At 39.0% G+C, this 13,920-nt stretch overlaps 3 protein-coding genes across 4 annotated transcripts; 1 reads left to right on the forward strand and 2 right to left on the reverse strand.

Moving 5' to 3' along the window:
- Positions 1-25: 25 nt before the first annotated feature.
- On the forward strand, positions 26-3,196 carry LOC111796938 (zinc finger/BTB domain protein). The gene is made up of 3 exons (XM_023679757.2): positions 26-291; positions 2,277-2,391; positions 2,967-3,196. The coding sequence occupies exons 1-3, from the start codon at positions 70-72 to the stop codon at positions 3,038-3,040; spliced, it is 411 nt and encodes a 136-aa protein (XP_023535525.1). The 5' UTR covers positions 26-69; the 3' UTR covers positions 3,041-3,196.
- Positions 3,197-3,409: 213 nt separating this feature from the next.
- Positions 3,410-7,084, reverse strand: LOC111796925 (GDSL-like Lipase/Acylhydrolase superfamily protein). 2 transcript variants are annotated; one of them, XM_023679737.2, is made up of 5 exons: positions 6,802-7,081; positions 5,186-5,304; positions 4,868-5,107; positions 4,544-4,793; positions 3,410-4,451 (listed from the first exon to the last, which is right to left on the reverse strand). In XM_023679737.2, the coding sequence occupies exons 1-5, from the start codon at positions 7,058-7,060 to the stop codon at positions 4,234-4,236; spliced, it is 1,086 nt and encodes a 361-aa protein (XP_023535505.1). In that variant the 5' UTR covers positions 7,061-7,081; the 3' UTR covers positions 3,410-4,233. The 2 variants fall into 2 exon arrangements, with proteins under 2 accessions (XP_023535505.1, XP_023535504.1); XM_023679736.2 differs by having other exon boundaries at positions 3,833-4,460; positions 6,802-7,084.
- A 2,977-nt stretch (positions 7,085-10,061) lies between these two features.
- LOC111796800 (putative UPF0481 protein At3g02645) lies at positions 10,062-13,708 on the reverse strand. The gene is made up of 2 exons (XM_023679560.2): positions 11,776-13,708; positions 10,062-10,654 (listed from the first exon to the last, which is right to left on the reverse strand). The coding sequence occupies exons 1-2, from the start codon at positions 12,861-12,863 to the stop codon at positions 10,105-10,107; spliced, it is 1,638 nt and encodes a 545-aa protein (XP_023535328.2). The 5' UTR covers positions 12,864-13,708; the 3' UTR covers positions 10,062-10,104.
- Between the last annotated feature and the right edge of the window lie 212 nt (positions 13,709-13,920).

Genomic DNA, 13,920 nt, shown 5'->3' on the forward strand with positions numbered 1-13,920 from the left:
CACATCGTTTACAAGTTCCTTGAACTACTTCATTTTACGGCTGTGGTTAGAATTTTGGGTTGGGCGAAAATGGCGAAGAAGAAGCAATTGGCATCTTCGGCTCCATGGCGAGGGGAGGAGGAAGTGGATGAGTTCGCCGGAGCAAAGCTCAAGGTGACTAAGAATCCCGGCGAGACTCCGGTAATGCACGTTCCTCGCAAGAAGAGCCTCAAATCCAAGAGCTCCATAGACGAAGATGATTCCCTTGAGATTGACCCTGAGCTTCGCTACAGTTTCCAGCGAAATTACCAGGTTTAATTCACTTTTCGTAGAACGTGTTTGTTGCTGAGAATTGTGCGTTTTTAGTCGCGTAATTCATCGGTTCTTATCTGTTCGTAGCTGTTGCATATGTCGAATTCGTTTTTCCTTTTCATCTGCATAGTTTTATTTTGGAAACATAGCTTTCCTTCGATCATAGGTTCACTTGTTAGATTGTAGGATTATCTAGAAATAATCTGTTCTTTGATTACTGACTTCCAAATTCATGCTGATAAGCGTTTTAAGCCTCTTGATTATCATAACTGTGTCGACAGCAGAGACATTTAAATAGAATAGAATTCTTTGGGAGATGAGAACTTTGTAGAACTATCCCTCCCTTAAACTGAATTCTGCATAAAGAATTCAGTTTAGGACTTCAACTTCTATCTTCTTGAACTACATCTTGAGGTCACCGGTAGATACATGTATGAATAAATACATGTGTTGAAGGTTCACTAGTAGATACATGACTTTTGGATAATGAATGGTAATGGGGAATGTCCCAAATCACCTATATATATGTATGTTGGCATTTGTAGAAGTTATAGAAAATCAATTAAGCATTCCTTCGTAGTTATACAAAGTTCTCTTCTCCCAAAGAATTCTACCAAATTTCTCTGCTGTTACCAACAACCGGTATCAGAGCCATACTCTAAACTTAGTCATGTCAATAGAATCCTCAAATATCGAACAAAGAATTGTGAGTCTCGAAGGTGTAGTCAAAAGTGACTAAAGTGTCGAACAAAGGGTGTACTTTGTTCGAGGGCTCCAGAGAAAGGAGTCGAGCCTCGATTAAGGGGAGACTATTTGAGAGCTCCATAAGCCTCAGGAGAGGCTTATAGTGTACTTTGTTCAAGAGGAGGATTGTTGAGGATTATTGGGAGTAAGTCCCACGTTGGCTAATTTAGGGAATAATCATGGGTTTATAAGTGAGGAATCTATCTCCATTGGTATGAGGTCTTTTGGGGAAGCCCAAAGCAAAGCTATGAGAGCTTTTGCTCAAAGTGGACAATATCATATCATTGTGGAAAGTCGTGATTCCTAACAAACTGGAGTGTCGAAGGAAAATTTTCACAACAAACCGCTATAAAAGAAAAAAGAAACACCTTAGCGGATTGATTCTCTACCATGTGTGGGAGGGCGTTTGGGTGATTAGTCGAAAGATGACTCTAAATGGGAATAGAGATGTGGATGTAGAAGAGAAGTTGGCTCGAAGAAAATAGAGATGTTGGTGGCTTGGACCAATCAAATGAGAGTGCATTCATATCTAGTGGGGCTGACAGCATGATATGATAATACGATGGTTTGGAGTATTTGGAAGAGAGGAGACGTGAGATCCAACATCGGTTGGAGAGGGGAATGAAACATTGTTTATAAAGATGTTTTAAAACATCGGTTGGAGAGGGGAATGAAACCTCTTCATAGCAGACACGTTTTAAAACCTTGAGAGGAAACCCGGAAGGGAAAACCCAAAGAGGACAATATCTGTTAGCGGTGGGCTTGAGCTGTTATAAATGGTATCAAAGGCAGACACTGAGCGGTGTACCAGCGAGGACACTGGGTCCCCAAAGAGGGTGGATTGTGAGATCCCACATCGGTTGGAGAGGAGAACGAAACATTGCTTATAAGGGTCTCTCTAGCAGACGCGTTTTAAAACCTTGAGGGGTAGCTCGGAAGGGAAAACCCAAAGAGGACAATATCCGTTAACGGTGGGCTTGGGCTGTTACAAATGGTATCAGAGCCAAACATTGAGCGGTGTATCAGCGAGGATACTGGGCTCCTAAGGGGTGTGGATTGTGAGATCCCACATCGGTTGGAGAGGAGAATGAAGCATTCCTTATAGAATTTATTGACCGTACTTATAGTGCTTAGTGCTTTCCTTATTAATTGGGAAGTAATTAACCTTAGAAATAGTTTCATGTTAAAGTATGAAATTGTTTTAAACTGATTGCAAGTTCTTAAAATTTTATGTGGTGCAGTTTCTTCAACGAGTATTTAGCATTGACACCATTGTCAAACCTCTTCCACCAGCCATGGCGTACAATGCTTCCAGGAACTTGCACTTCTTCACTCGCATTTTCACACAGTTCTTTGGTATGTATTTCCTCATTTCTTTTTTCTTTTGCAAGTTCGGATTTGCACTCCACTCGAGCACGAAATTAAACAAGCGTACGTATAGGACTTTTTTACGCCCGCAATGGACCATAATTCATACTTCTAATAGGACCAATACTTTGTTTATCATGAGATACGTGCTGATATGAACCAAGGTATCAATCATACAAAATAAACTTGAAGGAACTTGAAGGAAGATGTTGGGCAAATTATCACATTTTGGAATTGGAATTGAAAAGAATAGAGTTTTTATTTTAGCTTTGTTGAGAGCTAAGCTTTTACTTTGCAAACTTTGCAAATTCTCGTGTTTAGAACTTGCATGCTAGAGTCATTCAAGTGGTATTTGGTCAATCCTCTTGTGGAGTAGTTCGAATCATGAGTTTAGAAACGAGTTTTCTTTACTCTTGATCTTGATCATCAAGGTAATCCGTTCCAAAACTTTCCCTTGGATTGATTCTATATTACATTTTGTATTACCATTGACAATGTAATGAAATCAATTGTTGCCATTATTCGATGTTTTGTTCGTTAACACATCTGATCCCCCATACCAGACCCTGAAGGTATTGCAAACGCTCAGAAATCACTTGGACTCGGACAGGAAGAGAAAGATCGCCGTGTTCGTTAAGTGGAGAAGAAAGGGAAATGACTGGGGACTTTGATGTATTTGGGAAGCATTATGCATAATTTTTGTTCAACTTCAAGTTTAATTACATTTGTTGGGTTTGTAGAAAATTTACACTCAAAGAAAACTGTTGCTACAATGAGAATCTATTCCTGTTCAGATCTCTGGGTATCCCCATGCCAGTAGCCCCATTTGTTCAACAGGTTCAGCTGAGTTTAGTATGATTCCTGTTCAGATCTCTGGGTATCCCATGCCTTGCTGACTGACACTCGTTCCTTTCTACAATCGATGTGGTACCCCCCAATCTACCTCTTTTGGAGCCAGTTTTCTTGCTGGCAGATATTGTCCTCTTTGTGATTTACCTTTTCCTTAAAGTTTTTAATACGTGTCTGTTTAGGAGAGGTTTTCACCGTCTTATAAAGAATGTTTCGTTTTTCTCCCCAACTGATGTGGGATCTCATAATCCACTTCCCTTCGGGGTCCAGCGTCCTCGTTGATACTTGTTCCCTCTCCAATCAATGTGGGACCCCCCAATCCACCCTCTTTGGGGCCCAGTTTCCTTGCTAGTACACCATCTCGTGTCCACCCCCTTTTGGAGTTCAGTCTCCATGCTGACACATCGCTCGGTGTCTGGCTCTGATACAATTTTTAACCACCCAAGTTTACTGCTAGCAAATATTGTTCTCTTTGGACTTTCTCTTCTTGACTTTTCTCAAAGTTTGCGCTAGGGAGAGTTTTCCACACCCTTGTAACATAACCCTTATATGAATGTAGAAACCTCTCCCTAGCAAACCCATTTTAAAACTATGAGACTAACGACGATATGTAACAAAACAGATAATATCTGCTAGCGGTGGGCTTAGGTTGCTGCACAACATGACTCTGATACCACTAATAGGAACAACAAACATCCACAATTATCCACTTTGAGCATAAACTTCCATGACTTTAGTTTTGATTTCCCCAAAATACCTCGTTCCAATGAAGATAATTTCTCTTACTTATATACTCACGATCCTTAATTAGCCAACTTCTCTTACTTATATACTCACGATCCTTAATTAGCCAACGTGAACTCCAACCGTTCCTTTATTCTTAAACTTCCTCAACGTTATATATACATCGTCTTTCTACAAAACCCAAAAAAAGTAGACATATTGCATCCAACACACAAGCATGTATATGCTCACAAGTTCTTAGATATCAAGATTGGCAAGCTGTTGTATGTTAAAAGGGTAAGCAACGGACATGTCGCCATTGAAAGCCCTTCTTGCCATGATGATATTCACTCTCTCAGTTGGATGAAACGCATCCCAAAACACATACTGGTCTCGATTCAGACAAGGCATTTGGTATGGAAGACATGTTATCTGTCCCCTGTTCCTCCCAATCCCACAGCACCCTCGATCCGCCACTGTGAATCCTACGTTGTACAATCAAACATCCTTGTTTTAAAAACCTTAATCATAGTATAAACATAACCAAACTTGTCTCAAACCACAGTACCATAAGCTCTAGGATTTGCAAGGATATCGCCGTTCATACGAGCAATATTAACGTAAGTGAACCTCGAACCGGGAAGATTGGCATTCAAGTTTCCGATCATTACTCTAACGTTCGCGTTGAAATCTCGAACGAGCTGGCTTACTTCTTCCGAGCATCTTCCATCGGAGCTTCGAGCTAATACGTTGGGAATGCACTCCATTGTTCCGATGCCGGGGATTATGAACTTCCGAGCTCCGAGGTTGTAAAGCCTCTATAACATACATAGGTTCTAAAAGTCAGAGAAAATAGACCCTTATAAGATAAGAGAGGCAGTGAGGATCTTACACTGAGTTGCTGAGTGTACTGTTGGGTCAAGAGATCGGCGAACTGTCGGCTATTGTATTGAGATCTGGTAGGATAATTAGGCATTAGATAGTTGTTAAGGTAGTCGTTACTGCCCATACCAACGAAGAATATGCAGCGAGCCACCACGGGAGCCACCGTGGCAGCGCCCAGGTTGCCGGTTATTTGATCCAACGTGTTCTCGAAGTTCCTTATTTGTTGATTGAAAGGTATGCGACCGATCTGCATCAGGACGTTATGCATATGTCTTAACTAATTAAGTTATGATTGAATTGACTTAGATTTTGAGTGATCGCTTACAAAGTTTCTTCCCGTAATATCGAGGATTCCCGAAGCAGCCGACGCATAATTTAGTCCACGTAGCGGTCCGGTTGTTGGAGCTGCGCTCGGAGGAATTAAGGGAAGTCCTAGGAGCTTGGCTGCACAAGTTATTCATACAACCCAAATATATCTTTAATCAATACACCAATTCTGTAAAGAAACTAATGAAAAGTTCAAGCTTACTCCCAAAATCAAATAGAAAGTTGAAAACAAGGTTTATAACAAGTCCATAGATACACACACACATATATATATATATATATATATATAAAATAATGTTTGATAACATATTCGTGGGTAGGTTCGATCGGGTTTAGACAATTTTTTTACGAAACTTAATTGTTCAAGTTGATATTTTTTCAACCCGAGTAACCAGAACCAACTTAACCCAATTACTGGAATTGCTAATTTTTTCAATTCAAATAACTCGCACCAATGAAATTGAGTTGGGTTGGTAAAACATCTATTTATTTACTTTTAAATATTTAATTAAGATTTATAATTCAAATAAAATATATATTTTGAAAAATTAACTTCCAAACCATAAAAAGAATTATCTTTGGTGGAAAAAAATAATAAAATAATTATGAAATTACATATAAAATATATATATATATATATATATATATATATATAATTGTATCATAATTAAAAAAATGTAAATTCGAGTTGGTTTAATGAGAGAAATTCATAAAACCATCCTTCCATAAAATTTTCATTTATGTACGAATTGAGTTGGTTGATCAAATTTTTTCGATAATCGAAATTTTTGAACACGAATTTGAGCGAATTTATAAAACAACTGTTCCATAAAGTTTTTTCGTTTATTTGAACTCAACCCAGATCGTACAAATTGGGTTAGGTTGATCGAATTTTTCAAGAAATCGAAATTTTTGAACACGAATTTATAAAACAACAATTCCATAACGTTTTTTCGTTTATTTGAACTCAACCCAGATCGTACAAATTGGGTTAGGTTGATCGAATTTTTCAAGAAATCGAAATTTTTGAACACGAATTTATAAAACAACAATTCCATAACGTTTTTTCGTTTATTTGAACTCAACCCGTACAAATTGGGTTAGGTTGATCGAATTTTTCAAGAAATCGAAATTTTTTAACACGAATTTATAAAACAACAATTCCATAACGTTTTTTCGTTTATTTGAATCCAACCCAGATCGTACAAATTGGGTTAGGTTGATCGAATTTTTCAAGAAATCGAAATTTTTGAACACGAATTTATAAAACAACAATTCCATAACGTTTTTTCGTTTATTTGAACCCAACCCAGATCGTACAAATTGGGTTAGGTTGATCGAATTTTTCAAGAAATCGAAATTTTTGAACACGAATTTATAAAACAACAATTCCATAACGTTTTTTTCGTTTATTTGAACCCAACCCAGATAGTACAAATTGGGTTAGGTTGATCGAATTTTTCAAGAAATCAAAATTTTTGAACACGAATTTATAAAACAACAATTCCATAAAGTTTTTTCGTTTATTTGAACCCAACCCAGATCGTACAAATTGGGTTTGGTTGATCGAATTTTCCTAACACGGGTTCGAGAGAAAGAGACAAAAAAACATACCTATTTCATCAACAATAGTGTATCCATTGGAGAAACGACCAGTTGGGCCATCAGCAAAATCAATACCATAAGGGAAATAGTTAGCTCTTGCAAACGTCGGAAGATTGTTATTATTCCCATTATCAATCAAAGAGTCTCCAAATATGAACATGGCAGGCACCATCGCCGGCCTCCCTCCGCCGCCGTCCGTACTACCATTCTGGCTGAAAGCCGCCGCGGCCGCCGCCACAAGTAGCAGCACCAAAACAGGCAACAACATTGATGAAAACCTCAACTCAGCCATGGATGAATTATTTTTGTTATGAGTTAAGGGATTGGTGTATTTATAGGATGAACAAAGCGGTGGGTTGCAGAAGAAATAAATGAACCCATCTGTCCATGGCCTTTGCATGGAAGTAATTAATGTGAGTTCATCATCTTGTGCTTGCCAACTTGGGTACTCCTTAGCTATGTCCGCCATGTTGCAACATCCGGAACGGTGTACACGGACATGTTAGAAATCACGACCTCAATAATGGTTTGATATTATCGACTTTGAGCATAAGCTCTCGTAGCTTTGCTTTTGGTTTCTCCAAAAGGCCTCGTATGAATGAAGATAGTGTTTCTTACAACCTCTTAATCAGTTCAGGTGGGACTCCTCTCCCAACCATCCTCAACAAATTCAAAGGAGTATTCGAAATCCTATTTCTTAAGAAAAAGTTAAAGAATATTGTTAGTTTTGTTGGATGAAAGTCCCACGTCCACTCATTTAGAGAAGGATCATGGATTTATAATCAAGGAATTCTATCTCCATTGATATGAGGCTTCTTGGAGAAGCCCAAATCAAAGTCACGAGAGCTTATGCTTAGGTGGACAATATCATACCATTGTGGAGAGTCGTATTCATCTAACATGGTAACAGGGTCATGCCCTAAACTTAGTCATGTCGATAGAATCCTCAAATGTCGAACAAAAGTACTGTGAGCCTCGAAGGCATAGTAAAAAATGATTAAGACTCCAAAAGAAAAGGAGTCGAGCTTTTAGAGATTATGCTCAAAGTGGACAGATTAAAGGGAGGTGTTGGATGAAAGTCCCACGTGGGCTAATTTAGGGAATGATCATGAGTTTATAATAAAAGAATACTATCTTCATTTGTACCTAGCTTTTAGAGATTATGCTCAAAGTGGACAATATTTACCACTGTGGAGAGTCATGTTCAACTAACATGGTACGAGGGACATGCCCTAAACTTAGCCATGTCAATAGAATTCTCAAATATCTAATAAAAGTATTGTGAACCTCGAAAGCTAGTCAAAAAATGACTAAGACTCCAAAAAGAAAAAGGAGACGAGAATCGAATATTTTTATAATTTAGTTCTATTTGAGCTAGGAAGAAGGTTGAGAATTGAAATGATGGATAGCAGCTGGGTTTTGAAGTTCCCAATCCAGAAGGAGTCAACAGGGTGAGTGAGTATTAAATTCATGGTTATTGATATCTATTACCATTCAACAGTGTCCTAAACTTCAGAAAGCATTGAAGTCAGTCAACTACTTGGGTAAAGACCAATCCCCTCTTAACCCACCACGTTATCCAACTGAGACCTTAATTAGAGATAGGTTTTGATGAGCTATATAAGTGTAATGTTCGAGGTCAGCGCCAATCCGCTCTCTCTTAGATGTACAATGTAACGACCCTAAATTTCTCTATTTAACTTAAGGCCGCTACTATACATTTAATCTTGAACATTTAATGTGAAACTAACTTTATTGAGTCTTCTCATAAATTCAACATTAATTTCATACTTTGTTTATTACCTTCGGATAAACAAGTACATAATAAAGAAAAAATACAAAAATAAAATGTAATTCATTTTCTACACACGGCCCACACGTGCGAGAATGGACTCACTAGTCGGTTTGCACACCGCTGGACCCCTTTTCTTGTCGGATAAGCATACTCTGGGAGCTCTCTATGTTGGACACCTGTTTGAAGTAGTAGCCGTCACGGCAGCATTATGTAAAACATAATGGTCGTTCTCCTATCTAGTAGTGTACGCGTTCGTACCATCGTGAAGGAATATGGATATCCCCCAATGCAAGAGCACACATTAATGCTTGAGGTCCCAATGCATGAACAAAGTGCAGTAGTATTCTACAGAGTATCTCGTAATCTCTTTTCAATTGGCATCAATAAAGAGTGCAAGTGTTTCTCAGAAACAGTTGTGCTCAATAGACTGGTATCAGAGCACGTTAGTATAAATTGTCTAATCTCTTTGAATTCTTAGTATGCTCTGTGGTTGTAGCTGTATCTGATCTTCCACATCAGAAACGATTCCTTGAAATTATTAGTGAGTGAGTTTTTTTTGTGTCGTGAGTAGTACTAGGGTATAGCTAACACGATGAGTGATTTTTAAATCATTGGAGGAATCAAGAAACTTAGCAACAACGCAACTACAACATGTGGGCAACATGCATGATGTTCTATTTACAATGACAGAACTTTTGGGAGGTCGTTGGTGGCAGTGAAACTACGCCGCCAGAGGAGGATTCTAATGGCACCTTACGAAAATAGAGAATCAAAGCAGGCAAAGTAATGTTTGCCTTGAAGACCACAATTGTAGAAGAGATGTTAGAACACATTTGAGATGACAAGTCACCGAAAGAAATATGGGACACGTTCGTAATGTTGTTTTCAAAGAAGAACGATACGAGGCTACAACTTTTGGAGAACGAATTGTTATCAATCTCACAACGTGACATTACGATTACTCAGTATTTTCACAGGAACAAGTTGATCTATTGGGAGATTACTAAATTAGACCCCAAGTCTGTCATGGGAGAAGCTCAAATAAAGAGGATCATTATTTACGGATTGCGACCAGAATATAGAAGCTTCGAGAATGACCCCCTCAACCATCACTTGTAGAGTTTGAGAATTTGTTAGCAAGTCAAGAAGCCATGTTCAATAGTGTTATATTGTAAACTATTTTTTTCGTTGACTTCACAAACATGTTTTGTACTTTTAAGATTTTTAATATCAGTTCTACCGTTTATATTTGAATTTAATTCCTTGTGTCTTCTGTTTTACAAAATTCAAAACTTTTATCACATTTTTTACCCTCGAGTCTATGTGGCAAGCAATTCAAACCTTCGAAAAACTAATTGTTACACGAGCTCAACCCATTTATGAAAGTTTAAATGAAACCCCAAAGAACTCTTTATAATAGCTGCAAATTGAAGGTGCATGTGATCACTTAGAATTGAAGCTTTTCATTGATCAAGTGTTATGAATGCCTTTTCTCAATAACAATTGGAGAAAATCAACTAAAGAAAATTTTGAAAGTTATCGATAATAATAGGAGAAACCACATTCAAAATTCTAGAGCAACCAAACCAACCACAAAACGTGCGTAAAACAACGACACCAGTGAGCAAAATCACAACAACAAGAACGATCACCTTCATCACTGGATTGATATATTTTTGAATGAATCTCTTCGCTTTCATCGTCCAGCAGCTTTCATAATAACTATTGATATCTTTAACGATTTGAATCTCAGCCATGTTCTTGATTCTACACGAGTTATCACTATGTTGGTGAAGCTCCAACACATTTCTTAGCCCATCAAACAGTTCCACTACTTTTTCTTCACTTCCCGAGTGCCTCTTAATAATGCTTGCTTCTTTCAATATCTTGACATCTTTAGTTGTTGTTATCAACCCACTCATCAATGCTACATAATTGCTAAAGCATGGCGGGTTTAGTTTAGTCGCTACTTCGAACGCCACTAGATTTTTTAATACTACTTCTGAGAAGGCATTAATGGTGATCGTCGGCAACTCTAAACAAGATTTTCTAGATTCTTGCTCGAACCTTGTCAAAAGAATATGAATAAATAGTTAAATTACCAACCAATCCAAAAATTTATTTAAGCTACGTAAGTATAACAACCTAAGCTCACTGCTAACAGATATTGTCTGCTTTGGCTCGTTACGTATGGCCGTCAGCTTCACGATTTTAAAACGAATCTGCTAGGGAGAGGTTTCCACACCCTTATATGGAATGCTTCGTTCCCTTCTCCGACCGATGTGGGATCTCACAATCCACCCCACTTGGGGACCTAGAGTTCTTGCTGGCACACGGCCCGATGCTGGCTCTAATATCATTTTGTAACAGTCCCAGCCCATTACTAGTAGATATTGTCTTTTTAGCTGGTTACGTATCGTGGTCAGCCTCACGATTTTAAAACGCGTCTGCTAGGGAGAGATTTCCACACTCTTATATGGAATGTTTCGTTCCCTTCTCCAACCGATGTGGGATCTCACAATCCACCCCCTTTGGGGACCTAGCGTTCTTGCTGACACATCGCTCGGTGCTGGCTCTGATACCATTTGTAACAGTCCAAGCCCATTGCTAGCAGATATTTTCTATTTTAGCCCGTTACGTATCGTCGTCAGCCTTATGGTTTTAAAATGCATCTGCTGGGGAGAGGCTTCCACACCCTTATATGGAATGTTTCGTTCATCTCTACAACCGATGTGGGATCTCACAACCCACCTCCTTGGGGACCTAGCGTCCTCACTGGCATTACCGCCCAGTGCTAGCTCTGAAACCATTTGTAAAAACTCATGCCCACCGCTAGCAGATATTGTCTATTTTAGCTCGTTACATATCGTTCTCAGCCTCACAATTTTAAAACGCATTTGCTAGGGAGAGGTTTCTACATTCTTAAATGAAATGCTTCGTTCCACTCTCCAACCGACGTGGGATCTCACAATCCACCCCCTTGGGGACCCGACGTTCTCGTTGGCACATCGCTCAGTGGTGACTCTGATACCATTTGTAACACCTCAAGCCCACCGCTAACAGATATTATCTGTTTTGCCTCATTACGTATCGCCGTCAGTCTTACAGTCTTAAAACGCTTGTAGGAGAGATTTCGCACTCTTATAAAGAATACTTGAAAAAAAAAATTCTCTTATGATTTAACAAACCTGATGCTTTTATGGAAGGCCTTGTTGTTGCCTTCTAACTTGACTCCGACCCGTCTAAGCTGCTCGGCTGACGGGATCAACGGCAGGCCGTTCATATCCTCGCCAGTGGAAGAAGACGATGACCCAACTCTCCCATGTAAACCAAACAAGGCTTGGATCAAACCCACGGCTTCACAAAGCTGCTGTAAGAAGGGAATTTGAAGAACAGAACCCAAAACATTAAAAAGATCCAAAAGGAAATGATTACCAGAACATTCCATTCCAACAAGATCATCAATAATCGAACTTGTATCCATAATCAATAGATACAAAAAGTGAAGCAAATGATGGGATTGTTCAAGAATTTGGTATACATCAGTAGAGCCATTGTAACGCTTGAATTCACGAAGATCATGAGGAGGGAGCTTCTTGGGGGAAACAACCTCACAAAATCTGAACAACAAGATATGCAAATTGTTCCCAAAATTTTGTGGCAAAATTTTTTTGAGAACAAAAATTGGAATTTGATTCTCGAGCTTAAGAACATCATTCACTAACTCATTTTGGGTCATCAAATTTGCCTCAATTAGACAACCATACAACCTTTGTTCAACAAACCAAGGAAATGGAGAAGGGTAATAAAGTTGAGGATATGATCTTCTGATCTCATCTATTTTATCATTGGAAATGGCTAGAATTTGAACCAAAAACAACCCATCTATGAGCATAATCCAAGCCAAGGCCTCGGACCCGAAATCGAGAAATTTTTCGTAACAAGATCGGATTTTGATATCGAATTGCTCGAGATCAGCAGCGATTTGATGGAGTTGGGGGAGTTTGAATGATTCTATTGCATTGATTGCGTTATCGAGCTTGTGTAATTCCATTTGGTAGAGCTTGTTTGTGAAGTGGTGGTAAGGCCCAAGCGCAATGTGGCGAGGGAAGTAAGCTTGTGGCATGCCATTGGTGATGGAATGAGGCAGCTTGAAGATGGAAGTGGGCGTTTGTAAGGCTGTTTGGAGGGTATTTGGTTGGAGAAGTTGGGTGATATGAACAACCCAATGGGTTTCATGGGGTGTTTTGTGAAGCTCTTTGGAGTTGAAGGCCATGTTTGGGGGAAGAACGATTGCATTTAGGTTGAGATAAGAGGGAAGAGATTATAAAGTTGAATAAAATATCTTCTTATTGAATCATATCTTAATAAAATTATGGGAGTTATGGAAAAAGAAAAATCTATAACCAAATCTCTAACATATAAAAGCCTTTTCTTAGATCAAGATAATTAAATTAAGGACCCACTTTATTCTTCTTCCATGTGATGTCCGGGAGGAGAACAAAATACCCTTTATAAGTGTGTGGAAACCTTTCCCTAGCACATGAGTTTTAAAGCCTTGAGGGGAAACTCGAGAGGGAAAGTCTGAAAATGACAATATTTGCTAGCGGTGGGCTTGGGCCGTTACAAATGGTATTAGAGCTAGACATCGGACGATGTATCAGCCTTCTCGTTGTTCCCCGAAGGGGGTAAACACGAGGCGGTGTGCTAGTAAGGACACTGGGCCTTGAAGGAGGTGGATTTGGTGGTGGTCTCATATCGATTGGAGAAAGAAACGAGTGCCAACATGACACTGGATCTCGAAGGGAGGTGGATTGTGATGTCCCACATTGGTTGGAGAGGAGAACAAAACACCCTTTGTAGGGTGTGAAAACCTTGTTGGATTTCGATAATCGGCCAGTGAAATCACCGAGAGGATATTGTCGATAGGAGGTTGTTGGAAGAAAGATAAAATGCCTAAAATAAGAGAGAGAGAATGACTGAAAGTTTGACTGCTCTTGACCACTTGTTGGATTTCGATAATCGGCTAGGGAAATCACCGACAGGATATTGTAGATAGGAGGTTGTTGGAAGAAAGATAAAATGACTAAAATAAGAGAGAGAGAAGGACTGAAAGTTTGACTGCTCTTCAAATGGGTTGTGAAATCTTGTAAACAGATTTCCTATTTAAATACAACCTATCCTAAAAATGGGTGGAGAGTGGCCAAAATCTGTGCCACTTCAAAAAAAAAGAGTGATACAACCTATCCTAAAAATAAAAATGGGTGGAGAGTGGCCAACTGAATCTGTGCCAAAGTGGTATCGTAAAAATGGATTTCCTATTTAAATACAAC

The sequence above is a fragment of the Cucurbita pepo genome, chromosome 6 (genome assembly GCF_057944985.1).
Source record: "Cucurbita pepo subsp. pepo isolate OVF chromosome 6, ASM5794498v1, whole genome shotgun sequence".
In the NCBI taxonomy this organism is placed as follows: Eukaryota; Viridiplantae; Streptophyta; class Magnoliopsida; order Cucurbitales; family Cucurbitaceae; genus Cucurbita; species Cucurbita pepo.